The 23,597-nt window shown below is 45.9% G+C and overlaps 1 protein-coding gene across 1 annotated transcript in view; it reads right to left on the minus strand.

Annotated features, from left to right (window-relative positions):
* XPR1 (xenotropic and polytropic retrovirus receptor 1) overlaps nt 1-11,742 on the minus strand; it is a 1,026,978-nt gene extending 1,015,236 nt beyond the window's left edge. The window contains exon 1 of the mRNA XM_069641450.1: nt 11,543-11,742. Within this exon, the coding sequence (XP_069497551.1) occupies nt 11,543-11,611 (69 nt within the window). The 5' untranslated portion in view covers nt 11,612-11,742. The remainder of the gene's footprint in view (nt 1-11,542) is intronic.
* Between the last annotated feature and the right edge of the window lie 11,855 nt (nt 11,743-23,597).

The following is a 23,597-nucleotide window of genomic DNA, read 5'->3' on the forward strand; positions in this document are numbered from 1 at the left end:
TTACTATTCACTCTAGGGTAAATTATTCCCTTCCCCAGTCCTTTTCCACATTCAATACAATTCCACTTTTTCAGGGTCTCTTTGCCTCGGTTTCGGCATTCCCTTCTCTCACCTAGGTTCACCAACATCATCTGCGTTCTCTTGCTCCAATCGCATACATTCATGTACTCGCCTCAATATTTGCTTAGCAAGAGCAGCTTACCCCAGTCAGCGGCACAGAGTGTTCTCGCCCGTCGCATTGGAACAAGGCCCGTTTCTGGCTTCCAGTTCCCACAGAGACTTCCTTCTTCAGGCGCCTCATGAACAACCAGCTCCGCTTCCCAACACTGCCGATCCAGAGCTCACCTTTCAGTTTCTCTACTCGCTGACAATGCTCTGCAGCCATGGTTCTCGGTCGAGTCTTTTCCCTGGTTTGCCTCACCAGCCAGAAATGCTTCGGTTGGCTCACTCTCTCGTCACCATCACCACCAAAAACCGCCCACCTGACATCGGGGGTCGTTCCCAGACTGGGGCGCCATCTGCTCTGCACCGCACCCTGTGTTACTCGACAATTTTGAAGCCGAAGCTTGGAAAGGGAAGGTCTCTCAATTTTCTCATAGGAGTTGTTTTAAACACCCACCTCCAGGCTGGAAGGTGTCTTGGACCAATCACTCTTGCTCATTGCAGTCCTCTTCCTCATCGCAGTACATGTTTCATAAGGTGGAAAATGTTCATGAAGTCTATTAGCAGCTTTTACAGGATGTCGAGAGAGTTTTTCACAGTATGCAAGCATGAAGAATGAAGGGGTTATCCCTAAAAGGAAAGTGAGGAATACCATGTTTCATCTGATGAGGTCAGTCCATCCCTCTGAGGCTTGACTCTCCTCATATGATACTCCCTCGCATAACCACCCCAAGGGTCCGATCAGGAAGTGGCTGCCGTCCCCTGGCCACAGGAGGAGAGGCTACCTTCGGGAAAGGAGTGGTGTCATCATTTCCATCACAACACGCTCCTACATTACCCGATATCCTAGGCTACAGCTCTGCCCCTAGTGAAGAATGTCACATCACAGTTGACTAATAGAACCAATTAGTGGGAGTAGCACGACTTTCAGACAGAAGGAAGGAAGAGATCAATCCTACGGAGACCAGGAACTGCAACTACAAAGATGAACACATGAAAGACTCTCAAATAAACCCCCTACACCTAATTTAGGAAAGTGTGATACTTACGATACACAAATCGTATAGGTTTGGATATTAGATGGTATAGTTAGTCACCAGGTGACCCAAGTCTTTCGTGCAGTAGAGTTCAAGGCCTACTGACTGCCAACAGAAGCAGACAGAGCCTGCAGCAGAAGTGTGGGGGTGGGCAAGAGGAAGCCCCCCCGCCAAAGGCCTTCACAGGCTGGAATCTGCAAGGTCAGTCTTTTGTTCCTGGCCTTCAGACATAGATCCCTTTAAGAAGCCCTGGAGCACTGGGACAGACCAATGTAAAGAATGCAAGATAGAGGGGGAAGTGGGTAAATTAGGAGCATGCCGGAGGTTAAGACTGAATAGAATTAGGGGAAACACAGAATAGAGTAACCATGAGCAACGACAACTAACAGCTTAGTCAAGTGTATTGAGAGAACAAGGGAAAGAGCCAGCCTGGAAACAACAAGAAGGAAACATGAATTTTGTTCTGGTAGGGTAGGAAAGGTGGCTTTGGTGTAAACACGGGAGAAAAACTGGTTGCCGAAAGAAAATCGACTTGCTATATGGGTGAAAGCATGCAAGAAAAGAAAAAACATGGTAGCATTGAATGTGAGAAAGGAAAATAATGCAGTGAAGAGAGCAAACATTGAGTTAATCTTCAGCAGAAGACCCTAGAGATGTTATGCTTTCCCGTCCCTGTTTTAACATTGGTTAAGGGAGTGTCCAGTCTACTAGGCCCTTGCTCGTTATATCCAGTGCTATTCCAAAGCTCCACATAGCTGCAGTATGTACTAACAGCTATGCTGGACTGTACTCAACCATTTACAGCACTGCAGAAACAAAACATGTGCAGTGGGACCTGCTATTTATTTTTAACATGACTCCGCACAGCAACCTACTTCAAAAACTTGTAGTGCTACTTTTAGAATGGCAATGTTGCAACTAGTTTTAGCCTGACGCCAATAATACTTAATGACAATTACTTCGGATAAACCTGTAACAGTCAGCAGTACAATGTCTCGCACAGCAAGTCTTCCAGCAATGTTGACATTTTAAAATTAATTTCTAACATTAAAAATAATAATTCTCAAACGGTAGATGGTCGCATCTGCATAACAATTTGAACAGAAGGGGACAGAAAATGAACACAGGTTGCGTTGCCAATATAGCTTTCCAAAGTGTGTTTAATTACCAAGACTACGCTCACCAGGTGATTCACTCAAGTGAACACAAGATTGACTAACAACTTAAAGCTCAACCCATACAAAACAGGAAATCATCTCGGGTAACTGGTGCCCGTCCAAAAACCTCAAGGATGATCAAGACTGTCGGGATCCTTATGGCTAGTGGACTGACCCTGCAAACACAAATCAACATATTAGTAAAGAAATGCTTCTATCAGCTCATTCAGGCGGATAATGTCGTTCCTCACAGGATCCGTCACCTCACAGGTTTCATCAAGAATCAGCTGTGACAACAGCATGCACCATGGCATGCCAGACTACTCACTAAGAAACTTCAAAGATCCAGAGCAAAGCAGCAATTCTACTCAGACTCGACTGAAGGGAACACATCTCGCGCCCTTAATGCTCTTCACTGGCTAATGACAAAAAAAAAAAACAAATCCACCTCAATCACGCACCATCACCCACAGAGCCCTGTTTCGGTCTCCCGCTGAACACTTCACTGGCTGGCGAGGATCAAATTTAAGGTGGTGTGTATAATTTATAAATGTTTTAAGGGACTTGCCCCAGCCTATCTGGGGGACAAAATCAGCCGCTGCCAACCAACAAGGTAGTTACGTTCAAGAGATCAATTTTTGTTGATCATTCCTGCTTCTTTATTTGTTTCAAGGGGAGATAGATTTGCCGCTGCCTATGGCCCCAGATTCTGGCACAGTCACCTTCGAGAAATTAGAGCCCTTGACTGTCTTTATCAGTTCCATATTGCCCTCAAGACCCACCTTTTCAAATAAGGGGAAGGTGGTGGTTGCAGGGTCTTTATTGTGTTTCTTTTCTCCAAGAAGTGGAACTCTGCATGTTGCCCTGATGGTTTCTTTCTTGTGTATCAGCTGCGCCTTTATACAGTTGAGTCCATTCCGTGCGCGTCACAACATTTTCAAAATCAAAATGGACACTAGACTCCAGCATCAATTTATTAACCAAAGGCCCCCTGTACTTTCTACACAAACCATCAATTCAGACCAGAGCCAATGGCACACACACACACACCCTTAGAGCCTCGGTCAAACAACCAGGAAGGGCATTCTGGGTCCTTCAACCACGGTGGTCAGTCAAAAGGCCGAATACATAATACCGAATGTCCAAAATCTCGAAACCAAAATATCGAATTATTTATTAATTTATGTATATGTGTTTTTGGGGTCAGGTAAGTAAAAAAAATGGTTAAAATAAAAAAAAACACAAAAAAAGGGAGGTTGGGGGGGAACCACCCCCCCATTTCGAAAAAAAACGTCATAAAAAAAAAAAAAAAAACGATATTTTTTTTTCGGCCTTTTTTTTCGAGATTTTGGTATTCGGTATAATCACTATGAACCTTCAACCACAGGGCAATTCGCACTGAATGTGCCTCAGTGCTGGATGTCGCACAGAATACCAGTTTTGAAGCTGTGGGGTGTGCCACCTTACACCCCACAGAATCACCTCGACCTCACCCACAAGGGTCACACCCTATACCAAACATAGTGCAACTTCCACCTGGCCACTGCAGACTTTTATAAGCCTACACTACATGTAAACCAACAGAGCAACTAAGACACAGCTTCTTATACCCATCCCACCAGACAGCAAACATAACAGTAGACCTTGTGGCAATTCATCCGGTATCGTCAGCCGGGGTGGAGTGGTGGGGGGGAGGGGGGTGGGGTTTGCCTTTCCCTTGAGGCCAGGGAGGTGCAGCCACTACCCAACAATCTGCCTAGGGGTGATCAAGTGTGGGAGGAGATCAGAAGCCTTCATTAAAGCGAGGTTACTGCCATTTAAGCAGGTCCTGACTAGAGCATCCGGCATAGACCAAGCACTGAATCCAGATGTAGCCGCACAAGCGGACACAGGTTACATGTGATTTTAACGGGGGAAAACATTGAATTATTTTTTAACTAATCTAAAAACAGCTTTAAAAAAAGTTTAGAATTTGGTTTTTGTTGTTGGAGGGGGAAGGGGGGTGGGAGGAAATGGCTCCCCCACCCCCTCTGGAAAAAAAATAAAAATAAATAAAAAACAAAAAAAAAAAAGTTCCCCGCCCCCAAAAGTACTATTCCGCACAGGAATTATCACCTGACCCCAAGTATTTTGCATTCCCTGAAACACTTTTCTTACCTCGGCTACCGCCAGCCCATCCATGTTTAATGGCACTGCTCAGCAGGCCAGGTAAATGCTCAGCTGTACCCATTCATTCAGGCTTTCAGTACCATAGAGTGAAATAGGACCTGCTCTTATATTCTAGAGAGATCTACAAGAAGGCAGGGATGCACAGAGGCCAGAATTTAAGGGGTGGCATGGAGGGGGTTGATGGGAGTAGGTCTACCCTTCAAATGTTGTGAGAGGAGGTGCCACCTTAAGAGACTGTGGGGGAGGGGCAAACTTACTTGTGTGGGGTCATCTAACTTCTTCACCCATTCTAATGAGGCTATGCTAGTGCAGCTTCAATGTTACACGCAGTTACCCCTCTCCTTCACGTCTGAAACCACACACTTAAGAACTGCAGTGAGAATGTGCTGTCTCCTGCCCCCTACCCTTGCATGCAAGTACTTAATTGCCTAAAAACGTATGCATACGAACGGAGGTGCCTACAAAGAACCGTGTTCCATAAGTAACTGATGAGCCTTTGTTAACTATGCAGGTGCAGACATGGTTTGTCTTCTGTGCCCTGCCTGCCGATGGCTCTGTAGGTCAGACAGGTAATGTCAACATTACCCCAAATTTGAGTGCTGGGGTGGCTGAATCTCAACCTGCCCACTTGCACTGTGCGCAACGTAGCTACACCACACGATTTAATCCCCAAAGCGGCAGCAGCAACAGAAATGATTTGTATAAAAGAGCAATTTTTTTAAGTTGTCCTTGGAGAAATGCCAGGTCAGCAGATGTACTAACATTTTATACTGCTTGGGCAGAATGTTTAATGACCGGGAATATATCCCCCAAATTCTGAGAGCCGACAGGTGGATGCTTTCCTCAGGACCATGGTACGGTCAGACAGTATACACAAACTCTATGAACGAACAGGCTGGCTAAAATACAACAATTTTCCGCCATGCACACATAAATGCACGTTTCGCTCCGACTGCCTTGGAAAGAGAATCCATATCAACACCTTGTGTGTCTAGGAGCAGCTGTGATGCATACGAGCATTACTGACCACGTAAGGACTAGTGTCTTGGAAATATAGTGCTGAAAAGGTGCCACAAAGTCTTGCAACATGGCCCTGGCCAGCTTGTGACCCCAGTCCTCGATTTGAAAATAGAACGGAAGAGACCAAAACACGACAGCATTCCCTCTCGGTTCTCTACCCAGTCATCAATGTTTCATTGGGCTACTGGTCGACTGATCACCATCCCCAGGGGTGTTTAAGTTAATTCTGACAGGGAAAGGAGGTGCAGACTGGGCCGTGCAATTCCCTCCGATGCGATCATCATCCCGTCAAACAGAATGTTATGTTATGTTAAAGGATATTTATACTGTGCACTGTCACTACCGGAGTGGTCGCCTGGCGCTCTGGTGGATCTGAAAGGTAAGAGGGTAGGGTAAGTTAGTAGGACAGACCAGGAGAAAGCACAAGAGAGCTGTGATGTACTGTTGGCAGCTTCAGTTCAGTTTACAACGGTCGCTGAGCGTATAGGTGTGGTTTTTAAGTCTGTAGTTGTCATGTGCTGTTGTGCGAGGCTATGTGTGGTTTGTTTCCTTGTTGCGGTGTAGTGAAGTGCGTGCGGTTTGTTGTGCAATATAGGTAGAGTTGTGTTTTGTTTAGAGTTTCAGAGGGGTAAGCAGATGGATTCCTTTTTAGAGGGGTGGTTAGTGGTGGGGCTCCATTGTACCCCCTCCGATTTGGCCACCTGTGGTACGCATCACTGCAAGTGTTGCGTATTGTACCTAGATTTGGAACACCTCGAGAGAGGGAGAAAGGCCCAAAACAGGGTTCACCAGTAAATGCAGTAACACTTAAAACCTATCATTTACCAAAGCAATCAGGCAAAATGCAAGATATGGCCGACCGATGAACACAATCTACCTAGATGCGAGATATAGTTTACCATTCAATTGTGGTGCATCACACTACCAATGAGGTAATAATAAGAATGGTCAGTTTAGTGGGGTGCAGTGATCCAAGTACTGCAATGATATGGTGGGGTCATCCTCATAAGCACAGCATCTACCAGCATAGGGATCAAAACACGATTTTGATGACCAGGTGCGAAAAAGGAGAACCTGGGTGGGTATCAGACAGAGACGAGGAGCAACGTCGGGGAGAACTAGTAGATATATATATATATATATATATACATACATACATACACACACTGTGCTTTAAGTATCTCATACATTTGTGCTAATGCTCCTTAGACACTAATGTCATTAAGCTATGTTTGTATGGCACCAGTTGGTGGGGGAGACAAAAGTAGCACCTAGCTGTTGCGCTCAAGCTTATCAGGCTCATCTTGGTTACAAGCATGAGTTAAGTAGCTCTCAGCTCTAGGCAATTTCAAACCTTCCCTCATACCACGTGCAGGTTCATATAGTCGGGTACTACAGAAAATGCACCTTTAAGTCACAAGCAATTACAAACTCACCCCTGGTCATTAATGGGCCCTGACACTCCCCATGACTCTTCCACTCACATCTCTCCAATACAGCCCACTGACAGCAGAAATAGTTGCTGTCCTGCGGAGGTAATCAGGGTCATGGTGCTGGGTGGCCAGTGAGCACCAAACTATGGAGGCAAAGACGGAAAGAAAGTTGTGCATCAAGAGCAGTGCCCAACATCCAATAGTAGAAAGGGTAAGACAGTGGCTACAGCAATATGGTGAGACAGATGAGCGTGCAGCGGCAGGCCACAACAAAGTGCACTCAGATGGCAAAACTAGTCTTGGTACAGCGTACTGAGCAGCCCACCAGGTCCCTGCGCACCAAGCTCAGGCTTCTTCACCAGTACAGGAAGTAGTAGCTTTATGCAAATCTGGGTGTGATGCTCCCAACGTTTTTAAGTTCTCACAGTGTGATCCCACATTTATTTTTATTAAAAACACCATCCATAATTTAAAATCAGGTAGGAATTTCTAACAAACAATGTATTGCTCTGAAATGTTAGAGGTGAATGTGTAACATAACAAATATTCATAAAAAGGCATTACGTAAAGAACAGTTCACCAGTAAACAACTGATATGTATTACATATCATTATAAACAGAGGGGATTGTTTTTTTCTTAAATGAAGTGCAAAATTGTACAATTTAACATGGCATCTGAAACCTAGATCAAAATGTGATTCCATGTCAAGACCGGAGGCTCGTATTATATTTAAGAGTCTTCGCCCCCAAGGTTTTTGGAAGGGCTGGCAGAGGCCGCTCGGCCAGCCGAGGAATAGGTCAAAGGCCCTACGATAAGACAGCGTGGTGTAGCAAAGACAGGAAGCCTGACCTATTCTTCCTTTACTGGGGCAGAGAATGAGGGGCGGCAATGGAAAACAACCCGCTAACCCAGAGGAGTGAGCGCAGGGAAAAGCTTGCGTGTGAGGAAGCGCAATGGTTCCCTTTACTGGCAGCACATTAGCAGCGCGTCTAGAGCTAGCAGCAACTCGCCAAATTTGCCTGGGTGTTAGAGACAGAATTCTAGGTGAAACCCTTGCCCCATCACTAACCTATACATGAACGCCTGCCACTTCAGAAATCGGATCAGGAGTTTTTGGCGAAAGAGGTCAGCGAACTGCTTCACATGCTGCAAAAGTACCGACTTTAAGCCCACCAAAGCCTCCCTGGCGTCACAAACCCTTTCCCTCCCAAGGTTACTGACTTCGGGAATACGATCCCGTGTTTGAAAGCAGAGTTTCGGTTCTCGCCATAGAAGAATCGCGTGGGTTGCGAGTGTCCTCACCCTGTCCCTCGGAGGCTGCTGAAAACCATCACAACTGCGAACACTATTGCTGCATAGATTAGCCCCTTTTTGAAAAAACGACTACCTTCAGGGCACACACCCACGTCTGCTCCACAGAGCTCTGTAGCTATATCACCACATAGAAGTACTTCTTTGTAGGCCAGCAGGTGGTCCTATTTTCATCCTGCCTCCCCCAGAGCGCTCAAGTTTCCACTGGCCATGCGTGAGCAGGTCAACCAGTTCATTTTCCCCGTTTATTCTCGACTTGAGGTTTACCTAAAATACAAATGAGAAACTACAAGTTCCACAGCTGCAAGTGAAATCAAAAGGGAATGGCCTTCTCAACCATGACCACGGGAAACGTATGCTTCCCGCACCCAACTTCCTGGAGCACTAATGTACATTGAATTGTTTATTAGGGTCTGCCCAGGAGAGGAACTGGGCTAGTACAAGACGGGGGTGCCCACCGGCAAAATGTATCTTCCTGGAGCACTGTACTGGGCCAAACCCCTTAGGACTACGTTTCCAGAACATTGCAACCAAAAGTGGCGTGGAGGCAAAAGTCAGGCGATTTGCGTAAGCGAATGGGCAGAGTGATTAATTTACAAACTGTCAGCCCAAACCTCACAGCCACGAAAACGGAGTGTCCAAATGAGTATATATGCCTTGTGGTTTACAGTCATTTTAATATTAGGGTGGGTGTTGGGATAAATGAAAGAGTTACAACTTACATTTCTATCACAGATACATTTTCCAACATAAAATTCCATGGTCATTTGTATGTCGCCAAAATGCCTTTGCTTTTTATATAAATCAACAGGATTGTTGGAACTGCAGAGGCCTCCCTACCCATCTCTTGATTCAATCCTTTGACGAGATTGGGCGCTGCTCGGCCTGCGATGGAGCTCCGCACACAACACCGACCACCCCGCCGCACAAGGGAGGCGGGGTGGGGGCAGTAATGATGTCCATTTCCAGCAGCGCATCTGTTCAAGTTAAAGCTTTGATTTCTTTTGGAATAATGGGCGTTCTAAAATAACGAAATGGTTATTAAACGGGATGAGTAATAAAGCTTACAAATAACAACGGCATAAATCAATCGTCCCTATGGTCCTATGGATTAATTACTCGATTCATTGACAGGGAGGGGAAAGGCCATGGCAAAAATGTAATGATAATGTAAGATACACTAGGGTGCTGTACAGGGAGCTAATATGGTATGGTTTCTAAAGCATTACTTAAAGTCGAAATTTAAAAAACAAAAAACAAAAAGCAGCAAGCATTGCCCGATACCAAATACCAGAGGGAATTTAACTAGAATAACGTTGTCTGGAAGATTGAACAAGGTACTAAAGGAGGATAAATTACGGTAATCGAGGACGGAAAAGGGAAACATGGGAATATTATTGATACCGGCTTTATATCACAAGGCAGTATAACAATATCACCATTTGCAATGGCTTTGTGGATAATCCAGAGAATGACAGTTAAATCTCTGATCAAACCCCCAAGAATATGCTTGTTTAGAGCCAATCGGGAGCCCTGTTAAACTGAGTAAGAGAAGAAAAGACCATATATACATGGCAACTGGGTTTTAGGACACTAGGCATTATCGTACAATATCTGGTAAACAAATACAGCAGACAACAAAAGCAGTAGGTTTGCTTCACTGATATGATGGCAGCTACAACAAACAGGTCCAAAATACAGGCGGAAGTGGAGTAGAAAGCCTTAACAAATCTAAAGAGGATAATGTAAATCGCATTGACGACACCACACTAAAGGATGATCCACTATATTCTGCATACAATGTTAATACCATTCTGCAATACTATGTGCCATGTATTATGAAACTAGCTGCACATTGCGTTTTGTATTATATATATATATAAAAATCAAATTTGAGCCTGGTCACACATGTCACTGCTCCACCTAGTAACCATTGCTCCACCTAGAAACCATTGCTTGAAGTTCACCTCAAGTCCATAGCTACATCAGCAAGGAATAATGAATATGAAAATTAGCAAAATGCAAGCCTTTTGCTCCAGAAAATTGTCTGTCTTACAGGGCTGTCCTACTTTATACAAAGCTTCATCAAACCATCCCACATTTCTCAAGACTGCAGAAAACGACACACCAGGTTGCATCCTTACTAGGGATCATCAGTGCAGTATGACAGCCTACATTTGGGCTCATTTGCATACCCAAAATACCATGCTGTTTTGAACCTGAACTGGCAGTGAACTTCCAGCGATGGTTACTAGGTGGCGCAGCATGAGAGACCTGGCTCAAACATTGTATTCTACTGTCAAATTTCAAGTGAAAAAAAAGTGGATTTTTACCCAAGATATTTTAAACCCACCATAATGATCCCAGTGTTCGAGAGATTATTATACATGTCCACTGTGGAAAAGACATGTGGTCAGGTTTGCTAGGGCCATTCTAGTCGTTGCTGACAGCAGCACAACCAGAGAGAAAAATAACATATTGAAAGGGATAGGGTGTGCTGTGTTAATTGTTAAAATTGAGCAGCACCAAAGGCATCAATCAACTTTGGTATTGGCCTCGTATTGGAAAACATACATTGTCATTGCAGGTGTCCTGCAGGAATGTCACCATGGCACTTAAGGGGAATTGTCGGAAACAGTGGGATGGTGTCCTGCTGCGAGAGGGGGTATCCTGTGGAGGGCAAGGGGCCCTGAGGAGAGAGAGAGAGAGAGAGAGAGAGAGAGAGAGAGAGAGAGACATTGAGGGAACTGAGGAAGATAAGGTTGGAGGGAAACCTGTGGAGAGGGATGGAGCGGACCCTGCAGAGAGAAAGGGGGTGCTGTAGGGAATCCTGTGGGCGCAGAGAGAGAACTGAAGGGAGTCCTGTATAGATACATCTTCTGTGAAAATGCTCTATATAAACGTTTACGTACAGTGCACATGGCGAGATACCGTGAAGGAAGAAGGGATGCTATGAATGAATTGTGCGATGGGCATTGCGGGTGAGGCGTGCTTTGCAGGGAGGCAAAAGGAAAGATGTGGACCAACGGACATGTATTGGTGTATATCGGGGATGCTGTGGAACAAGCAATGTGGGGTCGGCTGAATATATTTGGGGATATGGGGTGCCACGAGGAGCGATGGAAGGTAATACGCGAGGGCAAATGTGAGAGAATAACGGAGGGGGATGTTGGCGGGGATGGCTAAGATAAAGGGCGTAAGACCTGGCCAGAAAACGAGTGCTGTGCATAGGGTGCTACAGAGTCGGCTCACCTCATATTGGATGTACTGTTTCCTCCACTCGGGGGTGATGTGGGCCGACAGATGCTCTGTGAACTTCATGCTGCTCCGGAGCGACGGCGCTTAGCTGTACATAGAAGTGGCATGTACCCGGGACCCACTCAGCTTCCCCCGGTGTATATCCCTCTACTTCTTGTGAGTCCTTTCCTCTCCCTCCCTCCCCGCCCTGTTCCCTCCTTTCTTCTCTTGCCCCTCTCCCTGTTTATCCCTCCCTCACCTCCCTCTCCCCTCTATCTGCGGACCCGCCGCCATCTTCCGAACGTTCAGTGCGCCTGCGCTGTCAGATCGCGCTGACGTCATCACCATGGTAACCGCCTCCTCCCTACCAGCGATCAGCGAAAACTAACAAAGCAGGAGTAGCCCTTCGATACACCCTAGCCAATCCAAAGGTAGAGAGGCGGAAACAAATGGGTGGAGTTACAACACCGGAGACACCTACGAGGGCGCGGCTAGGAAGCGCCAGATGCTGATTGGTGGACACACTGACAGCTTTTCAAATCACGCCTACTTTTTTATTTTGAACATAATAGAAAACAATAGGCCGGACTTCTTGAAAACCACGCCTCTTCCATAAGTCAATCGTTCAAAGCTAGACAAGTATAAACACTAGCGACACCGAAACTGCTCCTGAAACGTAACGGACCTACGGTGACCTAATCGGGCTGCAGCGCTCAGGGACTAATCAGTACTGCGGCTGCAGGGAGGTGGTTGGGGCAAGGAGGAGGGGGTTGGTTCTTCGGCACAAACAACTACTATAGGGCGCGGTGGGGGTATAAACAATGGTAAACAGTCCAACCTCTTCAAGTGGACATATCTTTTACCAAAAAAGGTCACATTATCCAAGCTCAGAGTATGTTTAAGACAATGAAAGATATACATCATGTTGTTATTATACACCCATAAAGGTAACTTATGTTCAAGGTTGCCAAACTGGCACTAATAACATCCAAACATTTCGTTTTAAAGATGTTTGTGTGTATTTAATTGAAAGCTTTTCATCATGTGTTGGTGTAGCGTTATAATGATGAAAAAATACATAACACATGAAATTAACAGTCTGCAATCACCCCCACTTGTCCTCTTCAATAGGTAGCAAGGTCCAAGCAGTGGCGTAACACAAAATGTGGGCGCTATGCTGAGGGCTTCCCCACCCTTACCAATCTCAGCAAGAAACAGGTGCTATGTTCTTTAATCATCTGACATTATTACAAATTCCTTTTAAACGTGTATACAATTACGAAAAGGTCATCACATTTTTTGGGGGGATCCCCCTTGCAAACCACCCCTGCCTATTTTATACTATTCACGAGACCCACAACCCCTTATCATCCCTTTCTCACCCCCCAAAAATGTCAACCTTTTTCGTAATTTCATACACGTTTAAAATGCAGTTGTAGAAAAGACAGGCAATGAAACAACATTATACCCAAGAAAGCATGGGCCATGCCATACTTCGTGGCGGTCTGGACCACCGTGCATGCAAAATACACCGGATGATCATGCTGATTCAGGGGGATGCTGCGCTCTGGACTACATAACCAGTAATAATATACACAGTATTGATACTGTAAGAAAACATGTTCATGCTGGCTCTGCCAGTGTGAGGGACCGGAGGGGGGGTCTGCACTTCCGCTTTCTATTGGGTAGAGGAGAGGCACAGAGGACCCTTCCAAGATTCTCAATATTGGTACGTGGTCGAGCAATCAAGGCCTAGCTTCTCGGGAAGGTGATGCGGGCTGATTCTTAAGTACAGTGTAGTCCCCAAGTACCCACAAAGCAATGTCCGCAAACTGTATCGGTTAAAACACAGTCTTTATATAATTAATATTCAAGGTTATATGCAATATCATGATCACGCACTTTGTACTCGGTTATCTATAATTTGTATTTTATTTGTATTTATTTTATTTATATAGTGCTCCAGGCCCAAGGACAACCGGGTGCATCACTTAGTTACAGCATGGTAAGGTAAAGCATTTGAATAGAATATACATAATATACAAATTATACAGGAAATATTCAATATGCAAGAGCAGGTAATAACAGTAAGTCGGTGACGCTGTTGTTATGACTCAGGGTGCCATAAGATAGGAGTCACAGCAAGTCTTGGGCAGACAGCCAAGCTGACGCTTTGCGCTTGAAGGCCGGGAAGGAGTTTTCAGCTCTAAGAGGATTGGGTAGTGAATTCCAAAGCTTAGGTGCTAGGACTGGGAAGCTGCGTCCTCCAGATCTTTGAAGGTAGAAGCGCGGGATAGAGAGGCAGTTAGTTTGGGCACTTCTGAGTGGCCTCGCAGTGGTGTGTAGTGCAAATCTACTGGCTAGGTAGCTAGGGGCTTGATTGGCAAGGCTTTTCTGTGTGAGCGCGAGTACTTTGAGGGAGACTCTTTTGGAGACTGAGAGCCAGCAAAGACTTCGTCTAGAGTGAGAAATGTGGAGGTTCCTAGGAATATTGAGCGCCGCTCTGATGGCGTTATTTTGGGTGATTTGTAGTTTTTTAATATTGCATTGGTTGGTACCCAGATAGAGGGCATTGCAATAATCAATTTTGGATAGAACCAGGGTCCTGGCTAGTGTGGTGCAGTTGGCTGGTGAGAGGAAGGGGCGGCAAGCTGTGATGAGCTTGCAGGTGTGTGATGCAGACGATGATACTGCGTTGGTTTGTCTGGATAGGGAGAGAGTGGAATTGATGTATATACCAAGCGTTTTTGTATCCTTAGCCACTTTGATGGTGTTGCCATCAATGGTGAAGGATTTAAACAATGAGCCAAGTTTGCTAAGTCTTTGGTGGGTGCCAAGGATGATGAGCTCCGTCTTATCGTCATTTAAGCACAATTCATGCTGAGCCATCCAGGCCTGGATGACTTGATAAATAGTGATGGCAGCAGGGCATGGGTCCCCCTGACAATTGGAGGGTTTAAGGTTATTGATGATGTGTTCAACTTCAATGATGGAGAGAGGTGAGAAGCTGAAAGGTTTCAAGGATTCAGTGTTGGGGTTGATATTAACCAGAGGGGGTTTGTGTTGCAGGCTGGACTGCAAACTATTTTTTTTATCATTGATTTTAGTTTGGCGGGTGAAGATTTTTCCAAGGAGGGCCTTTTGAATGTTAGCACACCAAGTGCTGTCTTTGAAGGAGGTATCAGGGGGAGTGGCAGGGGATTCCAGCTCCTTTAAGATTCTAAATAACTCCTTGTTGTTAGATTGGGCAAGTTCAATGCATTTATTGTACATCTCTTTTTTTGCCGTGAGTATGGCTTCTTTGTAATTTAGTGTAGCTAAGGCGATACTAGCTTTGTTGGCGTCCGTTGGATTGCTTTTCCATCGTGCTTCAAGGGTCCTTTTTTCCTTGCGTAAGGTTCTCAGCTGTGGTGTGAACCAGGAGTTGAGGTGGGCCTGAGGATTAGGTTTTCATAGTTTGGAGGGCACGATAAGATCAAGCGCTTTCAGCATTGTCTGATTGTGCGTGTCTACCAAGACTGTAGGGTCAGAGCAGGAGGATGAGATATCATTGAAAGTGGGGAGGATAAGTGGGAGTAGTTTGGCGCAAGTTATATTACGCTTAATTCTAGTGGCGGGCGCAATATTACGAGTGGAATGGATGATTTTAGTGGGAATGCTGAAGGTGATAAGGTGGAGTTCGGTCCATGCGCATGGTTGAATGGATTCGACATTAGTGTCACAATTTAAGTCAGCTATCCAGTCGAGAGTCCTGCCCTTGGAATGAGTTGGCATAGTGACCTGTTGTGTGAAACCTAAGTTAAGTAGCAGGTTGTTGACATCCTGGGTAGAGGCGTCATTGCGGTCTTGGTAGCCTAGATTGAAATCACCTAATACAATGATTTGCGACTTGGTCTTAGTATTGTCAGCAAGGATGTGGGAGAGGTCCTCAGCAAACGTGGATAGTGGGCCAGGAGGTCTGTATATGATATGGAGTGTAATGGTTCGGTTGGGGGTGATGGCTAACTTGACTATGAGTAATTCTGCTGAGGTGATTTGGCATGGAGTGGTGAGGCGGAGATTAATTGAGGTTTTGTGGATAATGGCCACACCGCCTCCTTTAGTTTGGTCCGTGTTACGGTCACATCTAATGATCGTGTAGCCTTCAGGGATAGCTAGGGATAGCAGAGGTCCTTAGGCAGCGTGGAGCCAGGTTTCAGTAATGGCTATGAAGTCCAGGTCATGAGAAGTGATAAGGTCAGCCATGTCGAGCGCGTGAGCCGTGAGTGACCTAGTGTTGATCAAAGCAGCCTTAAGACCAACTGTGGGGCTGTGCGGTAAGGTACTCGAGTCAGGCTTAATGTCCAGTGTGGACATAATGCCAAATATATACAGTTCTACCTGGTACCACAATTACTATTAGATCTCTTTAAAGTGCATCAACTGTATGGTTAAATGGCACACAAATCAAGTTGTAAAGGAAACCAACAGTAGAGAAAAGAGGAAAGCAGTTGATAAGAACAATTGGCAAAAATACTGGTCACTACCGTTAAACACAGCTCTGTGTGGAGATCCCCCCACCTGGGCAACCTGCAGAATAAAGATACATGCCCAGTCCATATATTGTTCACAAGAGACTTCCCAATAGTTCTGCAACCCCAAAGTACCTGGCGTTGTAGCGTTCCTCATCGGGGAATCGACGGCCCTTCTTGAGTGTCCTCCCTTTAAGGCAGGAGTCACGGGTCATCAAATTTCCGACGGAGAACAGGGTGAGCTACGACAGTTAGGTGGCAGCTTTGTTCCTAGCGGTGCTCGTTGACGGGGAAGCGTAAACGTCCTGCAAGGAAGAGGGGTGCGGGGCACCTCTGTGTCGATAGTTCTGGTCCGCAAAGAGTTTGAAGAACTGTGGCCCAGCAAGGGCGTCGAGTCGTCAGCATCTTTGTGGTCTTTGGGTGACGGGAAACCCACCGGCGGATTCTCCTTGACGCATCAACGTTCAGGCCTTCTCTAGCGAGATACAGCAGTGACGATGCGGACGAGAGCATCCTTGGATTTGAAAGTTCTTAGGCAAACGGGAGCACGGCGGCTCTGGTCGGTGACGGCGGTCGTCGACAGTGGCGGACAACAGTCCGGGCGCTTTTCCTAGGGATTCCGCAGCAGTCCCCATCTCGGGTCGGCAGCCTGTCGAAGGTCTATCTACCAGGGAGCTTTGGCAAAGGTCAGCTGGTGCACGATGGTCCCTCATAGATTGGGAAGAGGGCGCCTTACCAGGTCCTCTCTGGGTCAGTCCTTGGAGACACAGCAGCTTTCAGATTGAGAAGGAGAGCAACAGCAATTCTTCTCGTCCAGCAGGGCTTCAAGGTCAAGCTTCAGTTTCACTCCAGTTACTCGTCATAGTGGACTTCAGCTTCTGAACACGATTCCTAGCAGTGAGAGGTCCCCAGATATACTGTTGATCGCCCATTCATTCCGCTGGGTCATACTCAAGCATCCAATCACGGCAAAGGGCATTTATGCAGGCAGGCAGCCAATCAGGCACACAGTGCATTCAGGCCATTCACTTCTCTCCAGACACTCACAACAAGTTATGTGTATTGGGACAAGTACCCAGCCATTCAACACTCCACACTGCATTCATACCGGTTTCAGGCAGGGCTGTCTCAGTCATTGTGTCAAACACCAGATACTAGACACCCACAACACAGAATGCATATTTGTTACACACTCCATCCACCCATGTCCCATCCACAGGGGTACCCACAACATACGGTCGTTGGGAAGGCTCCAGCCAGTCTGGTCAGCACTTCCCCACACTACCATATATGGAACTTCCACCCAACAGCCAGGCAGGAGTAAGGGACAGAGTCAGGGCTTCCTGGGACTTCGGGAAGATCAAGGTAACAGGCGATGGAAGGCAAGAGGCCACGGGGGCCATCTTTTCTCTATCAGGAATCTACTGATTCCAATGACAGGGCCTGGGCATCCCAAAATGGAAGACGCTCAGGGCACCAGTCAATTCAGCACGGAGCTGCCACCAGCCCGTACCCTGCTCTGTGGGCCACACACAGGTGCCCAAAAAGGTGCCATAAGGGTATCCCATGGGTCTGTTCACCAAAACCAAAGGAGAGAGCTGCTCCGCCAGGAGTCCCACTTTACTTTACTTTAGTTTACTTTATTACATTTCTATTGCGCAGCCATAGACCCATGGGTGTGAGGGCGCAGACAAAACAGATAGAAGACATGGAATAACCGGGAGATCCCTAAGTATCTCCAGAGCAGGGAAAAGAGAGTGCTAAGAGATTCAAAGCCTGCTATTTAAAAAGGAAGGTTTTAAGAGCCTTCTTGAAGTTACTCAGGTCTACAGAGCTTCACAGCTGATCTGGCAGTGCATTCCAGAGTGCCGGAGCTGCAAAGGCGTATGCGCCCCATTGTGCTTTTTGAGTTTTAAATTTGGGCTGGTGAAGCAGGTTCTGGTTATTGGAACAAAGGTTTCTAAGGCAAGGTTTTATTCCTATGTACCTTTGTAGGTAGGTGGGCATAGTGCCCTTGAGACATTTAAAGGTAATCACCATGATTCTAAAGGACATTCGTGACTCCACGGGCAGCCAGTGTAGTGCTCGACAAGCCTCAGATACATGTGCCCTAAAAGCCAGTCCAGATACCACTCTGACCACTCCATTTTGAACCACCTGGAGACGGCTAATGGTCTTTTTATTAGAACCTGTTAATAAGCTGCAGCAGTCATCTAATTTAGATCCTATAATAGCTCGAGCAATAGACTCTGCGTTAGGCTGAGAAATAAATGGTCGTAGATGGGTCAACAATTTAATGTAATAGGTGGCAGAGGACACAACAGTGCTGGCCACGTGAGACTTCATGTTGAACGATTGGTCCAGAACCACTCCCAAAATCTTTACCTTCGGGAGAGTGGGAATTTGAGCATCTCCCACCTGAAAATATTTGTAGGCTGGGTCAAGTTTGGCTAAAATGCTATCAGATCCCACCACCATAAGTTCCGTCTTTCCACGGTTAAGTGCGTGATTGTTCAGCATCATCCATTGTTCAATGATGGTAAATAGGTGGTTAAGTTCTCTTTCGTCCTGGTCATGCTGGCCCGTAAGAGGGGTGACACATTGTGTGTCATCAGCATAGGTAGAAAAAAGTATGCCCTCCTGAGCAAGGTGGGCAAAGAAAGGGGCCATGAAGAAATTATATATGCACGTTGACAGGCTAGCTCCTTGTGGCACTCCAAAAAGTATCTGAATTGCCGATGCTTTTGCATTGTTGGCACATACCCTAATGGATCTGTTGGATAAGAAGGAGAGCAGCTAATTAGTGGCGGCCCGCGAACAATTAGCTACCGACATGAGCCTGTCTGCCAGTATGATGTGATCGACAAGGTCAAACGCTGCCGATTAGTCCAAAGAGATTAGGAGAGAGATCTTCTGAGTATTCAATCTCTGGAGTAGTTGAGACTTAAGGTCCATTAGAGAGGTCTCGTTGCCGAAGCCTTGTCTGAACCCTGACTGAAAAGGGTTGAGGATAGGGTAGGAGTTAAGGTATTGAGCCATTTGGATATAAGCAACCCGATCCAATATCTTTAATAAAAAAGGAGTATTGGTTATCGGCCTATAGTTAGTGGGTACGTTCTGATCCAAGTTGGTTTTTTTTAATAATGGAGTAACCCAAGCTTGCTTCATATCATCTGGAACTGTACAATTTCGGAGTGAGGCATTGACGAATTTGCATATGGCCTGTACCAGAGTCGGGGGCATGTTTTGATAATAGTAGATGCACATGGATCCCCTGTGCAGTTAGTGGCTTTCAGTTTATTGATAATGGATGCTAACTCCTCCTCAGATATGGGTACGAAGTCAAAGATGGGGATGTCTGGATCCCTAATAAAGGAATTGCCTACTAGGTGAGTGCCCTGAGTGTCAAATGCACTATTTTTTATGGCTATGGATTCTCGAATACCATCCAGTTTATTTACCATGGCATTCTAGATATCCAGACACCAATCGTCATTTTTAGTGATCGAAGATGCTGCAAGTTCTGGGACAACCTCTTGTTCTTTCAGGATTTTAAATAGTTCCCTAGAATTAGAGGTTGCCTGTAGGATTCTGGCGTCCAGGTGCTATTTCTTCGCTTCGGTAATGGCTCTTTTATAGGTGTTAGAGGCTTCTTTATAGTTGGATAATGCTATCGGAGATTGATTGTTTTTCCAGATATAAAATCATTTTAGGGAGGCAGTTTAAAGGTTTGGAGTTCGGGGAAGAACCAAGGGTTAGTTATTTTCCTTTCTGATGGTTTATTTTTATTTTTAATAGGTGCAAGAGATCAGCCACTAATTTGAGGTTAGAGCTAATTTTCTTCACAAGAACGTCAGTATCATCTGTGTCCAGAATATGCAGGGTCTTAGTTGTGAGAGCTTCTGTTTTGTCCAGAGTTAGGGATTTAGTATTGCGATATGAGATCGCTTCAGAGCGGACTGACTGGACTTTAGTGACGAAAGGTATAGTAATCGAAAAGTGAACAGCATCCTGGTCCGACCAAGGACAGGGTGATACCGATACGTCATGATAAAGACTATTGATGGCCGCTACCCAATCCAGGGTATGTCCCAGGTTATGGGTAGGGGCTTGGACTATCTGTGTAAAGCCCAGATCTGTGAAACTCCAGCGCGGAAAACACGACAGAACACACGATAAAAGGCAGTAAAGGACAAGGATACAGAGACCCTGTCCCTCCGATGCCTTTCCAGCATCAAAGCCAGTATACACCTGTATCCCCATGAATGAACATTCTCTTGTTGGCTTTGCCCTTAAAGGCAGTAAAAATCTCCTACCACTGGAAGAATACTTGTTATTGGTTGCTGCACAAATGCTTGCCCAACCCCCACACCACATGTAAGAATACTCTTCACGTTGACTTTTCCCTCAGCGCCAGTAAAGCATACAATACCAGTAAGTAAATATTTCCCTTATTGGCTGCACACATGCCTCCATCCACCCCTTATGTTAGTGAGTCAAACAATTCTGACAAATATGCCAGAGTGACCGAAGTTAGGGAGGGAGTCCGAACGAACAAAACAGCATTCAGGTTAACAATTAGCATTTCTTTATCATAGATGCCCAGAAAAATATGCCATGCCACAATAAGAACGGCAATGGGTCCAACACATAGCGCCCCATGAATTGCACTGAGCCAAACTTACATATTAAAACTCCAACAAGACAGTTCAGCATCTTCCTTAAAGTCCCACCTAACCCTTCTCCATTATTTCAAGGTAACAACCGTAGTACTATCTTTTGATCTAGTGCTTTATAGAAAATATCTCCCTAATCAAAGGACTGTGTTAACTGTTATTCAGGGGCCAAGTCTTTAAAAAAAAGCAGGGGGACTCATTAACATACGGAATGAGATGTGACATCATCAGAAATGAGCATATTAAGGAGAAATATGCACATTTCATTCAATTGGCTTTGCATAATTTGCCAGGACCAATGGCATTTGTCTTTCATAAAATCAAGAAACACAAAAAACCAAGAGAGGGTATTTTCTTCTAATTGTGTTTTGAAGACAATAAAAGGTGTGCATGTTTTAAATGTCAAGAACAATAACAATGTTTTCCCTGGAACATGCAGTCCTGAAATGTTCCATTTCAACTTTAGTTGTGTGTTATTTCTCATCAGATTATATGGTGCAGTAGTGAAGTGTCCAGCCTGCGAACCTGGCGACTGTGATTTGAGGTCAGCATACATTCAGAAAAGACAGTGAATATTTTTGATTTTACACACAACCTCTAAAATAAACAGGGGGGACAGTGTCCACCTGCGTGTACCATCGACTTAATCCTGGGTGTTACTACTACCCAATTTAATGGTAATTTAATGTAAAGTGGTATTGAATAGTGCATTACGTCCATGTCCCAGTTCTTAGTTTTGAGGCCCAGTCTCCATTGTGTCGTGGCGTCCACATTACATGGACACTGTGTCGTCACCTGGAGTTGGCAACGCTATCCTGCATGGCAGTTGGGCGGTGAATGCGAACAAGCAGCTTCATTCTGCCCACACCTGCCAGCAGAGTGTGATCCCCAAAAGGCACTGCCATTTTGGGGATGGTGTGCGTGCACATAGAACCATCTTCCTGGTTCCCCACACACGCAGTCTCTTATGTTGACAGTTGCCTGTGACAACACAGGACGTAAGATTGAGCCTAATTTTCACACATATGCTTGTAAAAGCATCAGTGTTTCACTCAGTCCTCGAGTTACAAGGCGGCTACCTGGCGCTCTCCTCATATTGCTGTGCCTTGTCCTTTTTGTGGGGGCTCCCCTCACTCCTCTCCCATGTTGCTACCTGTCCTTGTCTCATTTCTTCCCTTGCTTAGCTTTTGGCCATTCTTCCTCCTTGCCCTATCAGCCCTGTTTTTCTCCTGGGCCTTCTGCTTCCTCTTTCTCATTTCAGGTCACCCTCACCCACGCTCTGTTTTTTCCTGGCTCCTCTTACTCCACCTAGATCCACAGCTCAGACTTCTGGAGAGCCATCATCTCGTCACCCGCTCTCAGTGTCTGCACAGTCCAAACGCCACATTAAACACGGATGAAATAAGGTGCGTGGTGTTGGGAGATTGCCTTCTTGTGGGCCAGGTGATGATACTACACTGGTTCACCTTAAGGGGTCTTTCCACGCGGCCCGTCCTCCAGACCAAACCAACGCCACAGAAGACATTGAGGACCCCTCCAAGCAACCTCAGAGTTGGAATACCTAACAGGTATTCCAGTGCAGCGAGAAGCGCAACGGAGGACATGTTGACAGTCGCCGTCTGTCCAATTAGGTATTCTGCCCCTCTGCCCAGGAGGTATAATACCCACTTTCATCAATAATCACAAGTAAAAATGTTCCTGTCCTCTGTAAATGGACGCATCCTCTATCTACTGGGCTTTGAGGGGCACATTTGGGGGCCTCTGTGTGTCCGCCCCCCTGCATGTGATCGAGGGGAAAGGGTAAGCATTGGACTTGAGTTCTCTCAGGCTCCCTGCTTGGTGAGGATGTGTGGTTGAGGAAATCAGCACACAATGTAGCCCTTTCTGTGTAGACATCTGCGTCTTTACCACTGTGTGCAGCGCATAGGTCACTGACCAAGTATGTAGGGCTGGAGCCCCACTTAGTCCTGTTTTTTCTCAGTACCGCACAGCTGTGTCTCCGACACTGCACAGTGGGGAGAGGCAGATCTTTGGTCCAGGACGGGGACTCGCTATGCTGCCAGGCACAGGTAAAATGTGGCTGTCGGGCTGGCAGCTCACCACCCCTGCTTCTGTTTCTTTCCCGCAGTGTGCATCAAGCAGAGGACTGACCAGGCGCAGGAACTCACCTGTGCCTGGCAGCAGGTAAGGGGGAAGTTACCAAGCTGTGGCGGGTCAGAAGGTGGATGTGGACTCTGTATGGACATTTTACCAACTACTTTATTAAAGAATAGAATAAGGTCTATGGGGTGTTCCCTGCCTATTTTACTAACTCAGGTGCTCCTCAATCGTGAGTGATAGTCCAAATAATTCGGCCCCATGTCAAAATCTAACCAAGCTGACCCTACCACTATAATAACCAACTAAGGTCAGGAGAATGACTCCCTTCTCCTAAATGCTGTGTATTAGCCCAGATGCTTTCTGGATTTTAATGCTCTCTTAAGTAGGCCATACGTAATAGTCTCTTGTGACTTGTTGAATTCATTTCTGTTATTCCCCTCTCTTAGGTGGTTTCTTGGTCCTAGTAAGATACGTTCCATCAGTCTTAGATGACTCAACGTTCTCTGATATATTATCCTTCTCTCTTGGTCGGTGATTGATTCTCAAATACTTATCATTCACCTCTTCCCTAAGTGCTCTTTTATATGTACAATTTACCCTTGTGACCCCACTAGCTCTTGTTTCCCAAATGTCTCACTCTGGTATCTCCTTCTGCTTATTTCTTGGGTATATTGGGGCGAGAAACCAAAGGGTATCTCACCCGCTAGTCCTCAGGACTTGTTATCCAGGGGGCCAGGACACAGCCATCGCTTTTCGATCCAGTTCTTGGGGGTAGACCAGTGC

The sequence above is a fragment of the Ambystoma mexicanum genome, chromosome 1q (genome assembly GCF_040938575.1).
Source record: "Ambystoma mexicanum isolate Mex_15411 chromosome 1q, UKY_AmexF1_1, whole genome shotgun sequence".
NCBI lineage: Eukaryota > Metazoa > Chordata > Amphibia > Caudata > Ambystomatidae > Ambystoma > Ambystoma mexicanum.